The sequence below is a fragment of the Eretmochelys imbricata genome, chromosome 3 (genome assembly GCF_965152235.1).
Source record: "Eretmochelys imbricata isolate rEreImb1 chromosome 3, rEreImb1.hap1, whole genome shotgun sequence".
NCBI lineage: Eukaryota > Metazoa > Chordata > Testudines > Cheloniidae > Eretmochelys > Eretmochelys imbricata.
This window is the reverse complement of record NC_135574.1, coordinates 113,231,510-113,258,295: the sequence shown is the minus strand read 5'-3', so window position 1 is coordinate 113,258,295 and position 26,786 is coordinate 113,231,510. Positions and strand designations below refer to the sequence as shown.

The window sequence follows — 26,786 nt, the reverse complement described above, 5'->3', positions numbered from 1 at the left end:
AGTATGCCTGTAACAATACAGACAACAAAAAAGATTCAGGAAATGTTTTTTGACAAACAGATTCCTTACTATGCATATTAATACAGAACTCTGAGTAATAATTCATTTAAACTACAATACAGAACTGTATTTCCCGCACCCCTCAGAAGCAGTGCAAAGGCTTGGGGGAGTCCAGGATAACGGAGGAGCTGAGGGAGAGAGAAGTACATTGTTGGGAAGTAGCCTGGGTGTGAACTTGGAGAGTTGTTAATTAGGGGTGGGAAAATTATGTAACAGGCATTTTTGGGGTCGAGGAGAGATTGTTAGGGAGCTTCCCTCATGCAGACCCTGAGTGACTCCTAACCTCTCCCATTCAGTCAGGCACATCTGCCCCTATCCCCATGTGTCCTTGCACCCCACGTCTACGTGTCACTCCACTCCCACTCAGACACCCACTCCCCCATCCCCATGTGGCTCTGTACCTTCTCTCCTGTCCCCATGTGGCTCTGTACTCCCTCTCCAGTCCCCATGTGTGTCTGTGCTCCTATCCAACCACTTCCCTGTCCCTATGTAGCTCTACATCCCCTCCCACATCACTATGTGGCCCTGCACCTCCCTTCCCCTGTGGCCCTGTCCCTCCAGTCCCATTCAGCCCCTACCCCAGTCTGTCCTCCCCCACTAGCCCCTATGAGCCCAACTGACCTCCCCCCCAGCACCCCAGGCTGTCTGTCTCCCCATAGCTCATCTCCTGACCTGTCCTGACAGGCACTGTGAAGAAGGCAGGCTCTCTCTCTTCCCTAGCTAGCCAGGAGCTGTTGCTTTGTTCGAGCACTACAGCACCCTCTGGTGAGCAAAAAGCGGAACTGCAGCAAAATATCAGCAGAAGCTTTTTTCTGCACAAAAAATTTAAAATGTGCATGGCTCAATCATGCACATGCACAGTAGCGCAGAATTCCCAAAGGAGTAATTTTCCTACTTCAGCAAAAGGGGGAAGTGGAAGGTGGAAAAATAAAACTTTTTGCCTGCTCCTTATACGAGTAGCTTGAGACCTAACAAAAATAAGGGTAGGGTTGAAATTTTGCCTTCTTGCAACTTAAAAATAGTCATACTAGTTCTCTGAATATGCAGTGTTCATCAAATTTCACTCTAAAGTAAATTTTCAGCCACATAATAAGTCCTTGAGAATAAAAGTGTTTATAATAGAAACTTTTAGATTCCCAATGTAAACAGTACAAAATATTAACACTAACATATGAAGAAATTGAAATTCCTCAATTTTAAGAAACATTGTGAGAAAATAGACTATGAAAAAACTGGAAACTGATTTGAGACTTTACTTGTTTTAAAGCAAACAGAAGGAAGACAAAAATATAAAAAGAGATATTTAAACAAACAAAAAAAAATCTGCTATCGACAGTTCACCCAACCATGGCAGGTTAGAGGGAAAGCTTTTGGAAGTTACTTGTAATATCTACAATAAATGGCAACACATAAATATACAGTACTAACAGGACACTGACCTGTAACATGCATCTGGACACAACAACTTCAGGTACCTCTGGAAATTTTTGTCGCAGGTCATGTAAAACCTGAAAATCTATTTGCTGGCTTCCTTGGGCCATTCGTATATTGCCTGATCAGGATTGTTGTTCAACAGGCAATTCTAGGCCTTAGTGAAAGGAGTACTCATCTCTCCTGTTCCAGCATTTTCTGTAAGAGAGGGGGAGGAGGGGGAAATGCCAAATTTTATACATGTTCTTAGTTCAAAGTGTGATGTTGTGTTTTACCAAAACCAAAAATAACGCTAAAAACAAGCCATCTTAGATGTAGAAACAAAGACTTTCTACTAGGGCTGTCAAGCAATTAAAAAAATTAATCGTGATTAATCAAGCTGTTAACAATAGAATACCATTTATTTTAAATATTTTTGGATGTTTACTACATTTCCAAATATATTAAATTACAACACAGAATACAAAGTGTACAGTACTCACTTTACATTTTTTATTACAAATATTTGCACTGTAAAAAAAAATTTCCAATTCACCTCTTAAGTACTGTAGTGCAATCCCTTCACCATGAAAGTTGAACTTACAAATGTAGAATTATGTACCAAAAAAACCTGCATTCAAAAATAAAACAATGTAAAACTGTAGAGCCTACAAGTCCACTCAGTCCTACTTCTTGGTCAATCACTCAGACAAACAAGGTTGGTTACAATTTGCAGGAGACAATGCTGCCTGCCTGCTTCTTGTTTACAATGTCACCTGAAAATGAGAACAGGCGTTCGCATGGCACTGTTGTAGCTGGCGTTGCAAGATATTTATGTGCCAGATGCACTAAAGATTCATATGTCCCTTCATGCTTCAACCACCATTCCAGAGGACATGCTTCCATGCTGACAATGGGTTCTGCTTGATAACGATCCAAAGCAGTGTGGACTGATGCATGTTCATTTTCATCATCTGAGTCAGATGCTGAGTCAGATCAACCAGCAGAAGGTTGATTTTCTTTTTCGGTGGTTTGGGTTCTGTAGTTTGCGCATCAGAGTGTTGGTCTTTTAAGACTTCTAAAAGCATGTGCCATCCAAAATCTGAGAGGGGCAAGGTGTGGAGCTTCAGATTCTTAAGCCTTGGATCAAGTGCTGTAACTATTTTTAGAAATCTCACATTGGTATCTTCTTTGCGTCCTGTCAAATCTGCTGTGAAAGTGTTCTTAAAACAAACACGTACTGGGTCATCATCTGAGACTGCTATACCATGAAATATATGCAGAATGTGTATAAAACAGAGCAGGAGACATACAATTCTCCCGCTAAGGAGTACAGTCACAAATTTAAATCATATTTTTAACAAGCATCATCAGCAGGGAAGCATGTCCTCTGGAATGGTGGCCGAAGCATATGAATCTTTAGCATATCTAGCATGTAAATACCTTGCAACGCCGGCTACAAAAGTGCCATGTGAACACCTGTTCTCACTTTCAGGTGACATTGTAAATAAGAAGCAGGCAGTAGTATCTCCTGTCAATGTAAACAAACATGTTTGTCTTCGCAATTGGCAGAATAAGAAGTAGGCCCGAGTGGACCTGTTGGCTCTTAAGTTTTACACTGTTTTGTTTTTGAGTGCAGTTATGTAACCAAAAAAAAAATCTGGATTTGTAAGTTATACTTTCACAATAAAGAGATTGCACTTCAGTACTTGTATGAGGTGAATTGAAAAATAACTTTTTTGTTTATCGTTTTTACAGTGCATATATTTGTAATAAAAATAATATAAAATGAACACTGTGCACTTTGTATTCTGTGTTGTAATTGAAATCAATATTTAAAATGTAGAAAAACATCCAAAAATATTTAATAAATTTCAATTGGTATTCTATTGTTATCAGTAGGATTAATCGCGACTCATTTTTTTTTAGTTAATCGCGTCAGTTAACTGCAATTAATTGACAGCCCTACTTTCTATTTAAAAAAGATATAATAGTAACGTTTTCCATTGAATAAATGGAATCTGCTTACGATTCCCCATATAATTGTATATTTGAAAATTCATTATTCCCTCTGATTTTAATCCTTTTCAGTCTTTCAAATATTCATAATGTTTTCCTACAGAGTGTACGACTGCCTATGTCTGTTTAATGCAGGTCTGCTCCTCAGTTTCACCTTCCCTTTTATCTTGATATTTATGTTACTGAATCAAATATTGCATTTTCCACATTATGCATATCCAATATTTTAGAGCATAGTATTTTGAATACACAATTTAAAAGAACATAGATATGGAAATGCCACAAAAGTGTTGTTTTTAAAAAAAACAACACAAACTGGAAAGAAATAAAATACTGAAAAGGTGCCTGATAAGGACTCCAATGTGCTTTATATTGCTCTTCTTTTACCAAAGTGATCTTCCTAACGGAAGAAGATAACATTATGTTCAGAGTTCATAATTTTAAAAAAAATTTCAATAATCTCAGGATCAGCGTTTTAGCAACAACCCATTACAGTTTATCAATTAATATTATTACATACATGAGAAATATTCTGGTCTCATGATTGGATGACGTTAACCCTGTAATAAGTCAGGCTTCCTTGGACTATTCATATATTGTTTTCGCCTTCAGGAACTCAAGACTACAGAGGCCTGCAACAGTGTTAACAAATGAACTTACATGTACTAATGATTGTGCATCCTGGCTGACTGCAACAAGTTTGCACCATTCATTAACTTGGGGATTTTAAACTGGATTTTTTAATTTTTTTTTTTGGCGCCACTGACTGTAATTCCCAGTTACAATGTTTAAAAGAAAGCCACGTAATGATGAAATTCTAGCTTAGCTGTATGAATGAATACAATTAAGAGCAAATGTAACAATACTATTTATTTTAGATGAAACCAAGATATATATATTGTTCCTCGAGCCTCAACCTGTATACACCCCTTTGGTCAATAACTTTATATTCAACTCCACGCACAGAAATCTGGACCTGCTTGTCATCTTATTCTCCTAATCCTGTCTTTCCTTTACTCCCTCTGTCATTCCCACATGAGGCACTACTCCCTCTGAATTCAAACTTATCCTAGTGTCCCTTTATTCTAAAAACCCTCTAATACCAATCCGTACATTCTCATCCTTGCCACTCTCTCCTCCTATACACCTCTGAACTCCTTCAGCAAGCAATGCACCTGTGATTTCTTTTCTTGCAAGATGTTTTTGATTTCCATCTAGCCCAGGGGTTCTCAAACTGGGGTCGGGACCCCTCAGGGGGTCGTGAGGTTATTACATGGTGGGATCATGAGCTGTCAGTCTCCACCCCAAACCCTGCTTTGCCTCCAGGATTTATATTGGTGTTAAATATTTAAAAGTATTTTTAATTTATAAAGGAGGTCTCACTCAGAGGCCTCCTTTGTGAAAGGGGTCACCAGTACAAAAGTTTGAGAATCACTGGTCTAACCTTTAACTTTCTTTATCAAAAAATTACTGCTCTAAAAATGTAAAATGTTACTAAACTGATTTAGTTAAACTGGCTCTTGGTGGGAGGACATTCATTGTTTAGTTTAAGAGTACATTAGAGATTCCTTACTGACCTAAGCTAAATTGATAAGGCACTCAAACCAAAATAAAGTCCACACATGCAGTTTGAACGGATTTAACTAAATCAGTTGCTAAACAAATTTTAATTAAATCAATAAAAATGTATAGAGAGTGTATAAGTCTAGGGCCTTGTTTAAGTAATAGGACATTAACAGCATTAAAGGATGCAAAAAAGTTAATCTCTTTCTCCAACCAAACCTTTTCTTCTAAGGCTTCTGGAATAGCCTGCTCTATAGGTTCTTGTTTTACCTCTGATGGCTCTTTCAACACCTCCTCTGGGGGCTCTATCTCCTTTAGTTGATGTTCCCTAGGGCTTTGTCCTCTCCTTTCCTGTTCCTACTGTTTCTCTCCCAGGGGATCATTCACCAATACATTCCGTTATTACTTCTACAATGACCCTCACAATTTATCCATGCCTTCCTTTTCACCTAAAAAAGGGAATATATTTATTTCAGCCTGGTAGCTTCAGCTATAGTTAAGATTGTGATTTTTTCGCTATTACTCAATTTTGACACATTCAGAATTGTACATGTTCACCTTTTGAAATGTGATTATCTGCTTGATGATTAATTTTTTAAAAAGCAAACTGCAATCAGCCATCCTTGAATTATGAAGGTCTTAAAAACCACAATACCCTCAATCCACATGACACTTTCCCCATATATTCATTCTGAGCAGCTTTCCCTCCATACAAATAACTCAAAAGTGGTTAACTTTGAAACTTCAAAAATGGCATGCACTACACTATTTGAAAAAAAAAATTGATTGGCTTAGAAAGTAGTAAAAATTTGAAAAAAATCACAAGCATTTTCACTGGAATCTGCTAATATTTTTAGCTTCATTAATCCCATTTCCTATGACACATCACAATACATATTTGATTAATGGGCTCAGGCAGGAAAAGGAGTTGCTGTTGGGATAATCTTCAGAGAGATTTGTTTCAATAAGACTTTAACCAGAGCATAATTCTCTCATGTAAAATAATTCCTCAATATAAGGGCAAAAAGCAAATGAAGATATAAAAAAAAGGTGGTGTGAAGAAACCTTGGATTTCATAACTGCATATTGTAGTGTAAATATTCTGCAATTTTAAAAGGACATCAACTTAACAACAATGTTTTTAACATATTGTAACACACATCACTTAAAATTGTTATAATTTGAAGATTAGAAAAGAATCTCTTTTTCCCTAACTTTCTACTCAGGGCATTAGACTGCACTATGCATTTTCATCCTCCCTTGTTTGTGCAACACTCATCGCTATGACCCAAGTCAGTCTGTTTAAAAAAAAAAGAAAAATAATAAAACGTAAACATTTTACTACTAAAACTTTAAACTTCTATTGTGAATTCTATTACATGAAAAAACTACATTCATGTGATACTAAAAGTTGCATGATTAAAATAAAAGTCAGGAAATGCACAAGTTAAAAATAGTGACAGGAAACTTAACTTGGCCATCTTTCACGTATTCAGGTACCAGGTGACTGACTAACCTTCCAGGCAGGCTGGAAGGCTTCTCTTTTCTCCAATGCATTTAGGGAGAGGATGGACTGAGGATTCAAGTGGTTATTATCATGCCTGCTGTTGAAGGGATTGGATTATTTCTGCCAGTGCATCTTTGTACATTTGCTGGATAGTGGCAAGCAGTCAATCATAACATTTTATGAGAAAACTAAACTATGGAGAAGACACCCAGATCATGGAATAGACATTTGTTTTATAACTTAAATACACACAACATAAAATTTCTCTCTTCTAGTCTGTCAGACATTTAATTTCATATGTCAGGTTCTTCATCTATTAGGGCTCCTCACACCAAGCAGCTTGTGGAATCTGTGCTTCAATGCTAAAATACACATCCCAAGACATGAAAGATGTGCTATGTGGCAGAGTTAAAGTTGCCATAGGAACATTATATTTTTATTTTTAGACTCTCTAGGAAGACTACATAATTGTAATGGTAGCAATCCAATTTTTAAAAGAATAGGTTGAGTTATCATAAAATGAAATAAATACCACTCAGACGTATGCAGTATTAAGGAAATCTGAGCTAAAACTAAAGACTGCTGTTAGACATTTAAAAAAAAAAAAAAAAAAAAGACAGTGAAAGGAAATAATTCAGAGAAATGCCAATCCTCTGGGAAAAAATAAATTAAGATTTAGGAATAGGTTTCCATTACATTTTTAATAGTTATTGCCGTTGAATTGAAATTCTCCTAATTATAATAAAAAATTGAAAAAAAGACCAAGTGCCCCTTTGTAGTAAAGGCAGAAATACTCTCAGAAATCTACTAAGTTAAGGGGCGAACAAAGTTTTAACTTATTTGTATCAGCTAAGTACTAAATGCCACTCTTCCCCCCCCCCCACCAACATACCATATATGCAGAACATACAAACGATATTAAGCTCACATTTCTAAAGGATAACTAAAACCCTGTATCAACCCTCCTAAACCTCTAAAAGGATTTAAATATTTCTAAACCTACAACTAGTTAAACAAAGTAAACCTACACAACAAGATGCCATATCATTGTCAAAACAGAGAAGTGCAGTAATCTCACAGCAAACAAATACTCACTAGTAACACCTTTTCAATTCCTTACACCAGTGTCCCCACTGTGGGGCATGCCCACCTAGGGGAGCACAGAAGAACATTCGGGGGGCTCGGCCAGCCTCACATGGGGGGGGGGGGGAGAATAGAGGAAGTGCCACCCAGCCGCGCTCTGCCCCAGCTCTGCTCTAGCCCTGCCCCTAGCCGCAGCTCCGGCCACAGCCCCGGCACCCCGCCCTCAAGCCTGGCTCTGGCCCTGGCCCCTCTTCTGTCCCCAGCTTCCAGGGGGCATGGACAGACTGCATTATGGGTAAGGAGGGGTACGACATAAAACGATTGGGGACCACTGCCCTATGCAATACTCGGAACTTTGTGTTTGCGCACAAAGTTTGTGTGTGTGTGTATATATATATATACACACACACACAATTCCAGCTTCTACTTTTCTAAGCTGATTCATCAAACAACATTTTCTGCTCTCCTCTTCAAGTTTGAGACTAGTATTAGGTCTGTCAATTAATAGCAGTTAACTCAAGTGATTAATGCAAAACAAATTAACTAGATTAAAAAAGGTTTCAGAGTAGCAGCCATGTTAGACTGTATCCGCAAAAAGAAAAGGAGGACTTGTGGCACCCTAGAGACTAACAAATAAATAAATAAATTTGTTAGTCTCTAAGGTGCCATGAATCCTCCTTTTCTTTTTTTAGATTAAAAAAATAATTCACAATTAATCATAGTTTTAATCACACTGCTAAACAATAGAACACCAATATAAAATTATAAATATTTGTGGATGTTTTTCTACATTTTCAAATATATTGATTTCAATTACAACACAGAATACAAAGTATACAGTGCTCACTTTATATTATTTGTAGTACAAATATTTGCACTGTAAAAAACCAAAAGAAATAGTATTTTTCAATTCAACTCAGACAAGTACAGTAGTGCAATCTCTGTCGTGAAAGTGCAACTTACAAATGCAGGGTTTTTTTAAACAGAACTGCACTCAGAAACAAAAAGCAATGTAAAACTTTAGAGCCTACAAGTTCACGCAGACTTATTTCTTGTTCAGCCAATTGCTAAGACAAACAAGTTTGTTTACATTTACAGGAGATAATGCTGCCCGCTTATTTACATCACCTAAAAGTCAGAACAGGCATTCCCAAGACAATGTTGTAGCTGGTACTGCAAGGTATTTACGTGCCAGGTATGCTAAACATTCGTATGCCCCTTCATGCTTCAACCATCATTCCAGAGGGCATGCTTCCATGCTGATGACACTTGTTAAAAAAATGTGTTAATTAAATTTGTGACTGAACTCCTTGGGGGTGAACTGTATGTCCTGCTCTGTGGTTTTACCCTCATTCTGCCATATATTTCATATTATTGCAGTGTCGGCTGACAACCCAGCCTATGTTGTTCAATTTAAGAACACTTTCACTCACCTCAAGGTTTAGAATCTGAAGTGCCTTCCAAAAACTGAGAGGGACAAGGCATGGAACATGCTGTCAGAAGTCTTAAAAGAGCAACACTCCTATGAGGAAATTACAGAACCTAAACCACCGAAATAGAAAATCAACCTTCTGTTGGTGATATCAGATGATGAAAATGAACATGCGTCAGTCCGTGCTGCTTTGGACTGTTTTCGAGCAGAATCCGTCATAAGCATGTCCTCTGGAATGGTTGTCTAAGCACGAAAAGGCATATGAATGTTTAGCATATCTGGCACGTAAATACCTTGCAACACCTGCTACAACAGTACCATACGAACACCTGTTCTCACTTTCAGGTGACATTGTAAAGAAGAAGCAGGCAGCATTATCTCCCATAAATGTAAACAAACTTGTTTGTCTTAGTAATTGGCTGAACAAGAAGTAGGACTGAATGGACTTGTAGGCTCTAAAGTTTACATTGTTTTATTTTTGAGTGCACCTAAGTAAATACATAGTTCCACATTTGTAAGCTGCACTTTCACACTAAAAAGATTGCACTACAGTATTTGTAAGAGGTGAATTGAAAAATAGTATTTCTTTTGTTTATCTTGTTTACAGTGCAAGTATTTGTACTAAAAATAATATAAAGTGAGCACTTACACTTTGTATTCTGTATTGTAACTGAAATCAATATATTTGAAAATGAAGAAAAACATTCAAAATATTTAAATAAATGGTATTCTATTACTGTTTAACAGTGCAATTAAAACGGCGATCAATTGAAACTATTTTTAATTTCGCAATCACGATTTTTTTTAAATTGTCTGACAGCCCTAATTAATGCACTTCTGATTCCTACTACAAAAAAATTATATGGACAATTTTTATTCATTGATTTCTATAGAAAGGGTTTAGAACACAAAAGTTAATTTAAAATCCTTAATCTAGTTATCCACATTTGTGATGTTTTAATTAATTTTCATAAACAAAAGTACAAAGGGTAAATGACTTACATTGTATATATTACCAAACAGTGCACATTTCACAGGGATAACCAATAAAATTATGCAATTATACAACTTATCAACTCGTCAAATCTGCAAGACCAGACAGTATAAAATCAGACAATATTATACAGACATAACATGTTAGGGCATGGTTAATAATAATAAAATATACATACACTACCAAGCCAAAAAGGGAAGGAGAGGGCATGGAGGAAGAGGAAAGGGAAAAAGCAGAAAGGTCAGGTGGAATGGAAGTCTCATTATTTGAGCTCTCTCAGCATTCTTTATCCAAATGTATCAAGAAACAGGGTGCAAATTTCTTCAAATTCATGTAATTGCTCTCTACGTCAATAAACGTCAGACTTCCATTTGAATAAAATCTAGTTTATCAAGGCTACAAATACTGAAAAAAATCAGCAAGGATGCTAAAGAAAACAGAGACTATGGATGATTATTAGTGGACAGTGCCAGCTTTACTACTTGTCTCAAACAGTCTCATTAAATTGTGTCACTAATTTTCTAATGCTAAATTTCAAAGGAGAAAAAAATAGTGTTTTTTTTTTCTGCTTTGTTATGATACATAAGAAACCAGCAGCTGTGCCAAGCAGATCAACTGCTTTTGGAAAGCATGGCCTTATTTATCTATCAGTCTGGGAAGCTAGGCTATGTAGATTTTGGGGCTGCTCAGGAAACGAAGGCCTCTTTTAAAAGGTAAAGGGGTAGAGGTTAACAGCTAAGAAGTTGCACAAGGTCAAATCAGGCAGAGCTGGAAATTAGAACCCAGATCTCTAATTCAACAGATCCCAAGTCTCATTCACTAACCCATACTGTCTGAGAAAGGATGTCCCAAATTAAATATACCTGGTGGAATGAGTAGAGTGACTCTAATGCATAATGAGAGGCTGCACCAAAAAGATGATGAATGCAGTAGGATTCTCTCCCCTCAAAACACATACAGTCACCGAGTCTGGCTGGTAGTTACTCCACAACATCAGCAAAAACTGTTTTGACTTTTAAGCTCAGTCTAGACTAGGTAAATGCACTGCTTTTTGCAACCGTGCAACATGTCCACAATACAAACCGTGTGTTTGGAAACATTTGGATCACATCAACACCAGGCTCTCACTCAAGCCACTGCTACATGACAGGGTTATGGAAAAAGTTACCAAGTATTATGGGAGCTGGTGGGCATTCTGAGAGATTAACAACATCCCAGAATTCACCAGAAACAGTGATAACTGCCAGGACTAACTCCAGCATAGAACCTACCTAGTGTAAGACTGAGCCTTAAAGTCAAAATATTTTAAAACTTACTTTTGAGATGTTGTGGAGAAGCTACAAGCAGGACTTGGCATCTGCCTTGCTTGGGGAAATAAGAGTTTAAAATTACTTTGGAGGTTGCAAGCCTAAGAAACAGGGAGGTGGTACTGTCAGTAGCAACAGAGCTCAGGAGCTGGCAGTGGATCCAGAATAGGGTTAAAAAGTTAGATGTCAGACTGAAAAGTGAAAGAAAGATACACAACTGGCACTGGCAATTGAGACTGTGTGAGCAATATGGTCACCAATGATATAATGCAGAAGGAAAAGAGGCACCTAAGTACAGAACTTTGGAGATCACGAACAGCAGAAGGAAAGGGAAAACGGTTACAAATACTGAAGAAATGTTCAGAGACTGATTAGTAAAATGAGTATAAAGTACAGGACTACAGAAAGTAAAAGGAAAAACAGAGTCAAGGAGAAGGGAGTGATCAATAAGAGCAGCAAAAATAAAGAGACCTTATGAGACCAGAGACCTGGTCATAGGTTTCAAAGCTGATAAACACACTTTTGTTCACTTATAAATTAAATGCTTTATTGCAATGCAGTACAATCTGAAATTACTAATAATCCTCACAAACACTGCTTTGAGCCATTTCTAAAGACTTTCATGCTCCTGGAGATATAAACATTACAGTTAGTCTACCTGCCCAGTTGTGTCCCCAAAATTAAATAAATAAATAAAATTAATTGGCAGCGAACCTTTTAAAATCTATTGGCAAAGTCCCCAGATAACTTAGGCCTGACACACAATCATAAAGTGATGAAATATAAACAGACTTCCAGTTGAAGATTTATGCTGTGAAAACGATCAATAAAAAGTAAACAAAATGTCATTTCTCAGACACTGAAAACTAAACTTGTCAGAACCAACAGTTAAAGGCATGAATTAAAGTGTTGATCTTGTTTAGATTAAAAAAGATATTTCAATCAAGATAACAGATTTAAATATTACAACGGTTATAAGCTTCAAAGTTATAAAACAACTCAAAACTGTGAGTTTGGAAAAAACAATCTACTTTCTTGTTACAGAGCATGTATTTAAAACTGAACAGTGTAACAATTCTTAACTACAAATCTTTAAATCTAACACCACACAGCTCTTTTACTACATATTCACCACTGTCTAAGACTTCAGAGTAATTCAGTCAGTCGTCCTTTTGTGAGCGTGGTGCCTGGAAAACTCTGAATGAAGCATAAAGCACGCTACTGAGAGGAGTATGAAATAGTTAACAGGCTTTTAATTATTTCAAGAGGATGGGCCAGGGGAATATACAGAGCTTGGCAATAACGAACAATATACTCTTCATAACCCCTCAGCAACAATAATTACAATTCCAGTAATGGAATCTGTATCTCTGGCTTTAGACCTCAGCTACATCTAAGTAACTTAGGCCTGGTCTACAGTACGCGGTTATTTCTGAATTAGCAGAGTTAATTCGAAATAAAAATGATTCCATCCACATGACCAAACTGTTTTTTTAATTTAAAAAGGGCTCTTTAATCCAATTTCTGTACTGCACCTCGGCAAGTGGAGTAGTGCTAAAATCAAGACAGCAGTTCCGGGTTACAGGTACTGTGGACGCAATTCGATGTTATTGGCCTCTGGGAGCTATCCCAGAACGCTCCCATGTGACCACTCTGGACAACACACTCAACTCCGATGCACTAGCCAGGTAGGCAGTAAAAGCCCCAGGAACTTTTGAATTTCATTTCCTGTTTGGTCACCATCAGCACAAGTGACCATCAGCACAGTCCACCACCACAGGCGACCATGCAGAGTCCATCATCACAAGAGACCACTAGTCCCAGATTCGCAGACAAGCTCCAGCATGGTCCAAACGGGAGGTACTGGATCTCATTGCATGTTGGGGAGACGAATCTGTTATGGCAGAACTATGTTCCAAAAAAAGAAACGCAAATACATACGATAAAGTCTCCAAGGCCATGATGGAAAGAGGCTACTCCAGGGACACAGAGCAGTGTAGTACAAAAATCAAGGAGCTCAGGCAAACGTACCAAAAAGCCAGGGAGGCCAACAGGCACTCTGGGTCACAGCCCCATACATGCCGCTTCTACCATGAGCTGTATGCAATTATGGGGGGGTGACACCACCACTGCCGTCCGTGAACACCTGCAAGGGGGGAGTTGCACGGAGCAAGGAGGATGAGTTATTGGAGGACGAAGAGGAGGAGGACGACGACGATGACAGTGCACAGGCGGCAAGTGCGGAATCCGTTTCCCCCCCTAGCCAGGAACTATTCCTAACGCTGGACCCAATAGCCTCCCCCTATTCCCAATGTAGGCTTCCAGACCATGACGCTGGAGAAAGCGCTTCTGGTGAGTGAGAGCCTGATCGGAGCCCCGCGGTGTGGGGAAACCCAGCTGTGCTGGGCTGTTCACGTTTAGTTTAAATGGCTCATTCCTGCTCAGAGCCTCATTGGAGCCAAGCGGTGGGTAAGGGTGGAGGTGGGGTGTTGTGTGAAGCGATCATCCTAGAGAGCATTGCTTACTATGGGAAAGGGGACCTGGCAGTTTGAAACCACTGAAATGAATGCAGAACAAGCAGAACACCGCGTACCCCTAGGGCTTACCATGGCTGCCTGCAAGCTGAATTCTGTTGCCTGGCCGCACGTGATGGCTTACTCACACCAACGTGGCAGGCACTTCAGTATAAGAGGCAAAATGTGACCTTGTACAGAAAGAACATGTGATGTGTACTATGAATTGCCTGTTTCACTGAGAAAGTGTCCCCTTTGTTCTCTAAAATGTATCTTTTAAAATACTATCCTCCCTTTTTCTCCTCCCGTGGGTGCAAATGTTTTAACGCGGCCCCTATCTACTCCATCCCAGAGGCTAGTCCAGATTAGAACGCGGAAAAAACTGACTCAGGGCAACATGTTCGCAGAGCTCATGCAGTCCTCCCGCACTGATAGGGACCAGCTGAATGCGTGGAGGCAAACAATTGTGGAGTCCCATAAAGCGTTAAATGAACACGAAGAGAGGAGGGACGCAGGCAGTGAGAGCAGGCAGGATGCTATGGTCAAGCTCATGGGGGAGCAAACTGACGTGCTCCGCTGTATGGTGGATCTAATGCAGGAAAGGCAGCAAGATCACAAACTGCCACTGCAGCCCTTGTATAACCACCTTCCCTCCTCCCCAAGTTCCATAGCCTCCTCACCCAGACGCCCAAGAACGTGGCGGGGAGGCTACGGGGTCCCACACACTCAACCCCAGAGGATTCAACAAGCAGCAGAAAGCTGGCATATCTGAAATTTTGATTTGGTTTCTGGATTTGTCCTTCCTTCCCCCAGTATTCCCCCGCCACTCTACCTTCTGATTTCTCTCAATGTGATGTGCAACAAATAATAAAGAACGTTTTTTAAACAATTGTAACTTTATTTCCTTTCATATATATATATAAATAAAAATAGGGGGTGGCTAACTTCAAGAGAAACAAACACAACCCACACCGTACCCTGGCCAGTCATGAAACTGGCTTTCAAAGCATCTCTGATGCGCAGCGCCCCCTACTGTGCTCTTCTAATCGCCCTGCTGTCTGGCTGTGCAAAATTGACTGCCAGGCGAGTTGCCTCAACCTCCCACCCCGCCATAAATGTCTCCCCCTTACTCTCACAGATACTGTGGAGCACACAACAAGCAGTAATTACAATTGGAATATTGGTTGTGCTGAAATCTAACCGAGTCAGTAAACTGTGCCAGCGCGCTTCAAAACGTCCAAAAGCATATTCTACCACCATTCTGCACTTGCTCAGCCTGTAGTTGAACTGCTCCTTACTACTGTCCAGGCTGCCTGTGTAAGCCATGGCATTAAGGGGTAGGCAGGGTCTCCAAGGATAACTATAGACATTTCAACATCCCCAACAGGAATTTTCTGGTCTGGGAAGTAAGTCCCTTCCTGCAGCTGTTCAAACAGACCAGAGTTCCTGAAGATGCGAGTGTCATGCACCTTTCCCGGCCATCCCACGTTGATGTTGGTGAAACGTCCCTTGTGATCCACCAGTGCTTGCAGCACCATGGAAAAGTACCCCTTGCAGTTTACGTACTGGCCACCCCGGTGTTCCGGGGCCAAGATAGGGATATGCATTCCGTCTGTTGCCCCGCCTCAGTTAGGGAACCCCAGCGCATTAAAGCCATCCACGATGGTCTGCACATTTCCCAAAGTCACTATTCTTGATAGCACCTGGTCAATGACTGCATTGGCTACTTGCAGCCCCCACAGTAAATTTGCCCACTCCAGACTGATTCCTGATTGACTGGTAGCTGTCGGGTGTTGCAAGCTTCCACAGGGCTATGGCCGCTTGCTTCTCAACTGTGAGGGCTGCTCTCATTTTGGTGTCTTTGCACTTCGGGGCAGGGGACAGCAAGTCAAAGTTCCATGAGTGTGGCTCTACACATACGAAAGTTTCGCACCCACTGGGAATCATCCCATACCTGCAACACTATGTGGTCCCACCAGTCTGTGCTTGTTTCCCGGGCCCAGAATTGGTGTTCCACAGCATGAACCTGGCCCAGCACCATCATGATCTCCCAATCGCCATATGCTGTGCTTCTAGGAACGTCTGTGTCCATGTCCTCATCACTATCATAATCGTGTTATCACTTCCTCGCCCTGTTTTGCAGGTACTGCACATAGTGCTGGATAATGCGCGAGGTATTTACAATGGTCAAAACTGCAGCAGAGATCTGAGTGGGCTCCATGCTTGCCGCACTATGGCGCCTGCACAAGTAATCCTGGAAAAAGTGTGCGAAACGTAGGAGAGCAGAGTGGCAGCGGAAGAGGTGCTGTTCACTTCACGATAGCCGAATAAAGGCAGGAAATGGTTGTCTTCTGTAGCTTTCATGGAGGCGGGAGCCCAGGACAGACAACACGGAGAAGCTCAGTAGCACGGCAAGAACGGGAGAGCAGAGTTGGTGGTGGAAGCGGTCAATGAGGAAGAGAGAGTAGATACATATAGAGATTACATAGAAAGATAAGAGGAAATGCAAGGTGGATTCATAGTACCAGGAGAGAAGCGGTGCACCGTACTGCACTGTCTGCTGAAAGCACTATGGCGTCTGCACGCCAAAAAGGTGTGAAACGATTGTCTGCAGTAGCTTTCACGGCAGGAAGAGCGACTGACAACACACACCCAGAAACACTCGCGAGAATGTTTCTGCCCCATCATACGCTGGGAGCTTAACCCAGAATTCCAATGGGCGGCGGGGACTGTGGGAACTGAGGGATAGCTACCCACAGTGCACTGCTCCGACATTCGATGCTAGCCTCAGTACTGTAGACCCACTCTGCCGAATTCACGCGCTTCAGTGGGGACACACAAGACCAAATGTACAAAATCTCTTCCGAAAATTCAAATAGAAATAATTTCGAAATAATTTTGTACTGTATACATACCCTTAGCTTCAAAGTTCTCTGTACTTTCAATCTGATCCAATAAGACCTTTGTATTACGGACACCAAAGAAAATATATTCCTCTGAGTCATGCTGGATTGTTGATTTGCTTGGACACAATAAAGATGCTTCAATATTCCTATTAAAACCTTATTTTAGGAATTAAATATGAAGAGCCTTATTAAAAGGGACAACATGAAAAACTATATTTCCTCCTCAGATTTTGTATTACTGTTACAAATCACAATTAAGATTACTACAACTGAAATAAGATAAAGGGGAAAAAATGTTTCCCTGCATTCAGACTTGCCAAGTGGCATACTTCTCTTGTGACACACCCATGGAGGCTGCACTTTATGCATAGAGTCCTGCACAGATACAAAAATATGTATCCGAATCCAAGCTGCAATCCGCAAAAATGGTCCGCAGACAAAGTGGATATCTGTGGATTTCCAGGGCTCTATTTATGCATTCCTGCAGCCCATTCATTCAGTTGGGCTACAGATATGGGCTGCAACTGCAACTCGGGGCTGCCAGAGACTGCTGTAGTACCTGCTGATATGGCAGCTAAAGAGCCTCAGTGTTGCTGGATCTGAAAGGCGGAAAGAAGCAGGCAAGAGGCTGCAATTAAAGGCAACGGGGGCTCAACATGGACCCCATCCAGCTCCTCCCATCCATCCAGTGGCACACATCTTCTCCAGGACATCCTACACAAACATAGCTGCTCCCAGCTCTCCCATGGATACCCCCAATAAACCTAGTTTCTCCCACAAAGCCAGCTGTTCACAATTCTCTCCCTCCATCACCCAACCCAGATCTTTATCCAGATCTTGAGCTTACTCTCATCTTCTCTCACTCCCCCCTGACGCCCTCCCAAACTTCTCCCTCTAGCTCCCACCCTTGGGCAACCCGCAGATTTACCTTCTCTTAGCTACCCCATTTCTCCCTACAGCTCCCAGTTACCCTCACCTACCATCCAGACACGCCCTTACCCCAAGACAACTCCACCCAATCAGCCTCTCTGACAGTCCACAGCCACTAGCACAAACCCAGGTTCCATAGCTTCTTACTACCCACACACTCTTCAGCACCCATCAAGCAGCTGCAACTTCATGTTCTTTCCCTGCCACTACTGTAGCAGTATATGGAACTTAACCTAAAGTTTATAGTCATAAAAATTATTTGCAAATATGCAACTGTAATGAGCTAGTAATTTGCATACAATAGCCCACATGGAGCTATACAGAACTTGGCAGCTATGTGCATTTCTTCTTTCCTTTTGTGCATGTGTCTACAGTCAGTTTCACTGTTTTTTCAACAACCAGTTGCATTTCCTGGCTCATCTACTGGTATGATAATCATTAATATAGTTCTCTGAGGAGAGCTAACATGTACACTACACTTCCCAAAGTATGTTTACCAGTAACAACAAAGCTGAAAGTAAAGAAACAGCAGGCAAATGTGTACACAACGGAAGGGAGAGGAGAGGCAGGGAAGGGTGGGACCGACCATATTCAGTAGTGTTAGGCTTGGTCTACGCTACAAATTAAAGGTCAACGTAGGATTCCTTGTGTCAACCTATTTATGCAGGTGTCTATACGCAAATTTGACTCCAGCTAACATACGCATCCACTTAGAGCAACGCAGTAATACCACCTCCCTGAATGGCAAAGTACCATGGTCGCCCTAATTTTGTCAACACTGTGAGCGTGCAGTCACTGCATGACCTGTGTTGGCCCTCCAGCCACTGTCCCACAATGCCCTAATCCCTGCAACAGTGACTGTTTTGCTCATAATTTTAAACTTCACTGACCAAAGGCCACAGATGTCCCACCCTCCCCCCCCACCTTTAACAACCACACATGTTTTTGAAGTGCTCTTTTTTCCTATTTGGCTACCTTGGTAAACACACCTAGAAACTCACCTTTGTTGTTTGCATCCCACTGACTATGTCTACACACACACACACACACGTACGTACAAGATGCACTCCAGCCTGGAGCAGGCAAGTAGTGTTGGATTTCCTGGGCACGTGGAGACAGGAGGCTGTGCAAGCACAACCACGGAACAACATCAATGAACAAACTGCATGGGGGCATGCAGGCCACGAGGTACTGCAGATAGCAGCAGCGCCACATGAAAGTGAAGGAACAAGCAATGGAGGGCAACAAAAGAAAGCTTGGGCTGGACTTCAGACCTGCTGCTTTTACAACAAACTGCATGCCATACTTGCTGATGACCCCACCAGCACCCCCCAGACTACCATGGGTACATTGGAATAGTCTGAGGTGAAGACCCCTGCCATGCACAGCGAAGAGGAGGATGAGGAGGCAGTGAGACACAGTGTTCATGCAATCTTCCTTACAATGCTTTATTTGCTTTTCCTTCCCTCCCACCCACCCATTTAAAAATGGCACCTGGCCAATCCCCAAGTTTACAAGACAAAGTTATCAGCTTTTCATTGATTTATTGGTACATTGTCAGAAAATAAAAGCTAGGAAGTAAATCCAAACAAATTCTTGAAGAGTACTATGGCAATCAGATTACACGATTGTCACGGAGTCCCCAGGCGATGCTCTGGAACTGCTCCCTACGAAGCCAGGACTCTGGGGAAGTCTCCTTTCTGTGAGCAGACTGTCTGCAGGACACACAGCTCACTCAACTTCCACCTTCCTGGGTCTGATCACGGAGCATTCAGCATCCTCTGCCTCTCCGTGCGCTTCCCACAGCGAGTCTGCCCAAGCGGGCTCCTGGGGAAGCCAGAGGGTCCTGCACCCCAACTGCGCAGTCAGACGTGACTCTCAGCCAGCCAGTAAAACAGAAGGTTTATTAGATGATAGGAACACGGTCTAACACAGAGCTTGTAGGTGCAGAGAACAGGACCTCTCAGCTGGGACCATTTTGGGGGCAGTGAGCTAGACAACCACCTCTGCACTTCACTCCATGTCCCCAGCCAGCCCCAAACTGAAACTCTCTCCAGCCCCTCCTCCTCTCGGCTTTGTCCCTTTCCCAGGCCAGGAGGTCATCGGATTCTTTGTTTTCCAACCCTTTCGCTCTCACCTTGTAGAGGGGAAGGCCCAGGCCATCAGTTGCCAGGAAACAGTGTGTCGGCCATTCTCTGTGTCCAGACCCCTGCACACACCTGCCCTCTAGGGCTCTGCAACGATCATACACCCTTATCCCACTGCCTAGATACTTAAGAACTGCATAGGGGAAACTAAGGCACCCCCACAATATTCAGAGGAAACATTAAGAACCGTCCCGCTTCGTCACAACGATTCACACAGATTCAGTATCCTGAGTTGAGGTAGAAGTGGAACGAAGAAGTAGTTGGCATCTCCTTTTCATTCCTTTGTTGGGGTAAACGGGAGGGGGGCATGTGGAGCACTTTATTTATATGAATAGGGGGATCCCTTTTATCCTACTGAGAGACCTCAAGGGTGATCCTCTAAAATCCTCACCCAAAGGTTTGTAGGGATGGTGGCCTTAGATCTATCTCCATGATAGGAGACTTTCCTATGCCGCTCTAAGTTTGGCTGGCATCACTGCAGCAAATAGACTAGCTGCACACAGGCCAGGGCGGCTTCAGGATGCCAGTAGCACCTGGGTTCTCTAAACCTCCGTCATCCTCAGGAGTGAAATATTAGCCAAAATCACCACTGACTTTGAAAAATAGTGCTAATCTTCACTGCCATTGGCCTATACTTGTACACCTGGAATAGAGGCGAGAATTTTATGGGTTCATGCAACAGAAACAATATCTCACCCCTGCCAAGGCCAAATCACCATGGGTGGAGCTGGAGAACGGTGCTGTACTGAGGTACTCCAAAGCTAAAGTGTCAATAAGCATTTCTTATTTGAAGTATTTATTGGAACAAGGGAAGTGAGTTTTGGAAGAAAAAAAATTCTCTTTCCCTTCCTGTTGTGACTCAAAATCTAGTGGTGTTATTTGTCTGTTTTCATCAGCAGCTTCTGGCGTGGTGGCCTTGAGGGGTGCCCACTGCATGCTCACACAACACCTGACCAGGACGAGGAGAGGGAAGACATGTTCTGCAAGATCCTACAAGCTAGTGGTGCACTGGACCATGACCAAAAGACTTAGAAAGCCAATTATGTCCAAGAGCACAATTAAAAACAGAAGACAGACAAAAGGCCTGGGGTTCTAGTAGGACAAGGAATGGGACATGCACAAAGACATAATGGATTTTCTCAGGCAGCAAACCCAAATGCTGCAGACTCTGGCTAATCTACAGGTCCAAAAATCCTAGACTCATCATCAGTCTTTGCACTCCTTGTAGAACTCCATGGTTGCTGCTCCTTACAACACACCATGTGGCATCATGGACCACATCCTTACCCCTACCACTCCATGCCAGGAGACAGCAAGGTAAACTACAGCTTTGCATACATGAATCTGTGGTTTTCAGGTCAGTGTATATGTACCCACAATGGACTAACCGAACTACTTTTTATTCATGCAAACGGACACAAATGTTTACTTCCTTTTTAAAAGTTTCACCCCATTAAGTTATATTAGAAGCTTGAATGACATATGTATGCTACACTTTGATTTTGAGCACTGGATTTTTGCACTCAATTCTTTTTTTCCCTTTCGTTTTTGGGGAATCAAAGTATATTGATTAGTTCACAACAAATAATACAGAATACATAGCGGAAATCAAGAAATCAAACAGTACTTATAAATATACAGTAAGCAACACACAGTTCATAGTGGAAGGCAAAGCCACAGGCCCAGCAGTACTTATAATTTGCAGCAGGCACAACAGAATACATACCACCAGGCAAAAATCAAAGAAGTTACACCAGATAGCCACTGTCTCAAGACATAGCACTACTGTGGCTGACTGAAAATGAACCTTTAATACCCCCATCAAATGTAGCTCCACACTGGACTCTTAATACCCCGGGTGCATAGCTGTTCAAATTCAACACAGCACCTCCACCTTGGTGGCAAGCTTTCTTTCCATTTGCCATTACTGCAGTACGCAACATGATGTTATAACCACTGGGATTTTTTCTCTTGATAAAATCTAATTAGTGAATAATCAACACCAGTGATTCCTTCAATCTACCAAAAGCACATTTCACAAATCATTCTGTTCACTTCCTGAACCAGTAGATGAATTTCCTTGGTGCTGCTGAGGTGCTCAGAGTACAGCTTCATAAGCCAGGGAAGCAAGGGGTAGGCTGGGTCCCGCAGAATCATTATAAGTATTTCAATATCACCAATGGTAATCCACTACTCAGGAAAGAATGTTCCTGTTTGCAACTTTCTGAATAGTCCTGTGTTCTTAAAGATATACACACCATATGCCTTCCCAAACCAACCCACCTTAATATTAGTGAGGTGGCCTTGGGTGATCTTTGCATAACCACGGAAAAGCATTTTCTGTTGAAGTACCCAGTAGCGAGATAGGCATGTGCCAAAACAGAGATATGCGTTCAGTCTATCATCCCGCCACAGTTCAGGAAATTTATCCACTAATTCTTACATGTTGCAGAATCACAGTCCTGCACAGTAGATTATTAATGGTCCTTTACACTTGCACGTCAACAGCTGCAACTGTGGATTTTCCAACTCTAAAATGATTTCCCAGTGACAGATAGTAGTCTGGTGTTGCAAACTTAGAGTGCAATCACCACTCGCTCTCATTCTGGTGTCCCTGCATTGAAAGGCTGGGGCGAGCTCAGCACACAGATCCAGAAATGCAGCCTTTCACATCCAAAAGTTCTGCAGCCACTGCTTGCCATCCCAAGCCTACATTACAACAGCAATCACACTAGTCCGTGCTCCTTTCTTGGGCCATCTGCAACTGCTAAGTGAATGCCCCAAGCAACCTAAAAATGTTTGTGTGTGTGTAATGTCCATCAGTAAACTCTCTTCAAAGATATTCTAATCCCAGTTGTTGCAGTACTTCCTAAAGGTCTGCAAATAGAAGGTCCTGTATTCAGTGTTCATGAGAAAAGTGCTGAGCTCTGTTGGTTCCATGCTTCTGTTAGAGATGGCAGAGACTGAAAAGTGCCATGTGGGTTTGTGGGATTTTTAAAAGTGGTGTGAAAATTATGAGATGTGGAATGTATTAAGGAATGGAGAAAACTCCATGCTGGGAACTTGACAACTAGCTCACACAAATCCCTAGGTGAATACTTAGTATTCCATAAAACACTGCAAAACTGCCCCAAACAGCATTGTGCTGGATGACAGTGCCTGACATACTGGGATATGACCTATGATGCACCACACTTTACATTCATGTAAACACTCACACTGAGTACATGCAGTGTCAACACAAGCAGCCAAGCATCCATGAGCCTGAGCAATATACAAACTTCAGTAGCTACATGACGACAAAACTTGTGTCATCCAAAAATTTGTAGTGTAGACCACGGCTTTACCCTTTGACCTCCCAAAGAACTCTTGCAAATACCAGAAGAAAAAGTTTATGAAGAACAGCATAACCCCTATACATTTTTTAAACAAAAGAATTCATAAATAATTCCCTCTACATATTGTAGGATAGGGTGCTCTATCAGAATTTTGATTTTTTTTTAAGATAGCCAATTTAATCAAAATTCGACATTGATATTTTATTCTCTATACATTTTTATATCACACTCACCACTATAGTATTTGAGTGTCTGATACAGCACTCAAGGGTACTGTAAATCTGTTCCCTATTGAACATTTACTTGTGTTTTATTCAATCTAGTTTCTAAAATGTGCCATGTATTCATGCTTCCATCACTTCTTTGATTTTACTGAACAGAAATTTAGGGCTTACTTAGTTTGCTATTTAACAATTCTGGTCAGCAACAGTCTATTTCAAAATCACCCAACTCTGAGGATGAAGTATCGAGTTGTTTGAATGATCCAACTCAACATATAATGCAGCTACGTTACCCAATCACAAAATTGGCATATTTCAGCATAGCACCATGAATCAATCAGTTATTTTACATTGTTAATCTACCGTGATGGTATGTTAGCAAAGGGGTCAATCTGTAGCCCTAAATATATTAAGTTGGTTGTGAGAGAAATTCTACTCAGCCACCAAAATACGTTCAGTATGAAAAGAGAATTAATCTAACAGCATTTCATAACAGAAAGCTTAAATGGCATCAGATTGTTTTATTTAAAGATGGTGCTATTGATTGTATTTTAAACTGATCCACAGAGTTTGCAACTAGTGTAGATAAGTATGTGTTCTTAATTTATACATCCCCTCAAAGACACTTGAACTGCTGTCCTGAACACATTCAGTAGGTCACAAGAAGCTTGGTATAAGCAAGTGATAGTTTTATCTTTGAAAGAGGAAAAAAAATTATCCCCCCCCCCCCCCCCCCGTTATTTTTCTTCTTTTAAAAGGATGCAATAATGCTAGAGAATACAAAACTATCAGATACTTTAATTTCTGTTGATGGTTTATTGTCTGAGGTTGGATAGCATTTCATTTCACTTAACCTTTTTGTTTTAAAATTGGAGAAAGATGAAGGCTTTTGTACTCAATACGAACGTAATCATTTATACCAGTTGGTTCCCAACGGGTGAAAAACAAATTCTGAAGAAATGCTGAAACTACTCCTGATTTCACTTCATTCTGCCCAGTTTTAACAGATACCCTGTGGGCAATTTGTACTTATCTTGGATAGTTCTCTGCAGCGCACACTACAGTGCTAACATTCACTGCCAGAAAATAAGTTATTTAATTCTTACCCTTTCTTCTCAACACAAATATTTTCCTAACACTTGGCATCTTTATGTAGACGAAGATATTACTGATTTGGATGGACAGTGAGGAAAAAGGAAAAGAACAGCATTACAAATAAAATGGAAGATTAATATAATTGCTCAAAACTGTGGCTATTATTCTATTAAATGCATTTGGCACCTTCTAGGTTATTTTCTTGAATGTATCTTCAGAATTTATTACTAAATACTTGCTTAAAAATATAAGGGACACGTATAATGGTTTAGAATAAAATAAATAAAAGCACATTTTCATACCAAATTTTTATGGTAACCTGTATACCTTTGAAACAGTTTTAGTATTTCCACCCTCTTTTTGGAGTGGAAAAGAAATCCTGAGAAACCTACATGCCCCCTAGCAAAAAGCGGATCAGTAACTTTTTGCCCCATACTTATTTTTAAATGTATTAAAGAAGGTAGAAAATTAAGTGAATGGATTGCAGCCAGTTGAAAATCATTTCTAATTTATATGGGACCTAACTGGTCTCTTCTCAAAACACCTCTAAGGCCTGGTCCACACACAATTCTTGTACCAGTATAATTAGGTTGGTTAAAGGTGTAATTTTTTTTTTTAAACCAAAATAGTTATGTCAGTACAACTCGCAATGTGGATGCTGTATAAAGGTATCTTATAGTAGTATAGCTTATTCCACTTCCCAATATGGGATTAGCTATGCCAGTATAAAGCACTTTTACACTGATAATTGCCTTCACACTAGACATGTTATATTGCTTTAAACTCTACAAGTATTGTTAAAACTGCACAATTTATGTGTATAGACAAACCCCAGCAGTGTAAATAAATGCAAGACTTCATGATTCTCTGAGAAGCTACAGTTCCTAGTAAGTTTAGAAGTTGGTAGTATGTATTTTTGAGCCAGGTAATGGAATTAAAAAACTCCATAAATGCAGCCCCCCAATTTCTTTTTATAAACAAAAGAAAAAAATTGTACGTTCTCCAGAATACAGGATTCTAAACTTCCATGTTGAGTACCCAGAACAAATTTCTTTCTTCAAATTAAATTATGTGGAGAGGGAAAAAATATCAACATAAGAATATTCCAGCGACTGACACTATAGAGTAATATAGTCTTTTTTCAACAAGTGAATAGTAAGGGGCAAAAGTGGTAAGACCTTACTGAGTTATCCATCAACAGATTTAAATACACGGGCTTAAATGGACAAAAGTAATTTAGGTCCAAAACAGGTGTTGTGTAAAACAGTGGATAGGAATAGGATGGCTAACAAAATATCTTCATGTTTAATTTCTATAACTTTCTATAGTGATTTCCATCTTCAAAGCATATAACCTTCTTCACAATACCCCTATTTTAGGTAGGGAAACTGAATCAAAGAGGTTATGACTGGCCCATCACCACACTGCAAATCAGAATTTGGGTCAGAGGGATAATCCCATAGATGAAATCATAACTAAGGAGCCCTGGTTCCCAGTTCCACACTTGGGGCTGGTCTACACTACCATGGTAAATCGATCTAAGTTACGTTATTTACGAAACTGAAGTTGTGTAACTGAAGTCGACGTAGTTAGATCCACTTACCGCAGTGGCTACACTTTGCTGTGTCGACGTACGCTTCTCAGATAGGTGGAGTACACAGATCGATGGGAGAGTGCGCTCCCATCGATTTAGCGTGTCTTCACCAGACCCGCTAAATTGACACTCGCTGTATCGATTGCAGCAATCCCAATCTACCAGTAAGTGTAGACATGCCCTTGGCCTACAAATCAATGATGAAAACTGTTTATTCAAACATTAGCTTTGGTCTACACTGAGGGTGTGGGGGGAAATCGATCTAAGTTACGCAACTTCAGCTACGTGAACAACTTAGCTGAAGTCGACATACCTAGATCGACTTACTGTGGTGTCTTCACCACTAGACTAGACGTGATAAAAATCGATCCCTGCTGGATAGATTGCTGCCCGCCGATCCAGCGGGTAGTGAAGACATATCCTGAGTTTGCAATGCTGTGAATCTAACAAGCACAAGAAACAGGATACGAAACTGACTGGTTTAGTAACACTGACCAAAGTAAGTGAAATCCAAAAAGTAAAAAACTGAAAACTAAATTAATCCAAATGAGGATAAATGCGGGTTTGTTAGCAGAACATAAGAATTGCTGTATTGGAACAGACCAACGATCCATCTAAGTCCAATATCTTGTCATGGAGGGCCAGTAACAGAAGAAGGTAGAAAAGC

At 40.8% G+C, this 26,786-nt stretch overlaps 1 protein-coding gene across 3 annotated transcripts in view; it reads right to left on the bottom strand.

Moving 5' to 3' along the window:
* TAB2 (TGF-beta activated kinase 1 (MAP3K7) binding protein 2) overlaps nucleotides 1–26,786 on the bottom strand; it is a 142,821-nt gene that overhangs the window by 40,844 nt on the left and 75,191 nt on the right. For all 3 annotated transcript variants that reach the window (XM_077813183.1, XM_077813184.1, XM_077813185.1), the window contains one exon: nucleotides 1,500–1,689. In XM_077813183.1, the coding sequence (XP_077669309.1) occupies nucleotides 1,500–1,601 (102 nt within the window). In that variant the 5' untranslated portion in view covers nucleotides 1,602–1,689. The remainder of the gene's footprint in view (nucleotides 1–1,499; nucleotides 1,690–26,786) is intronic.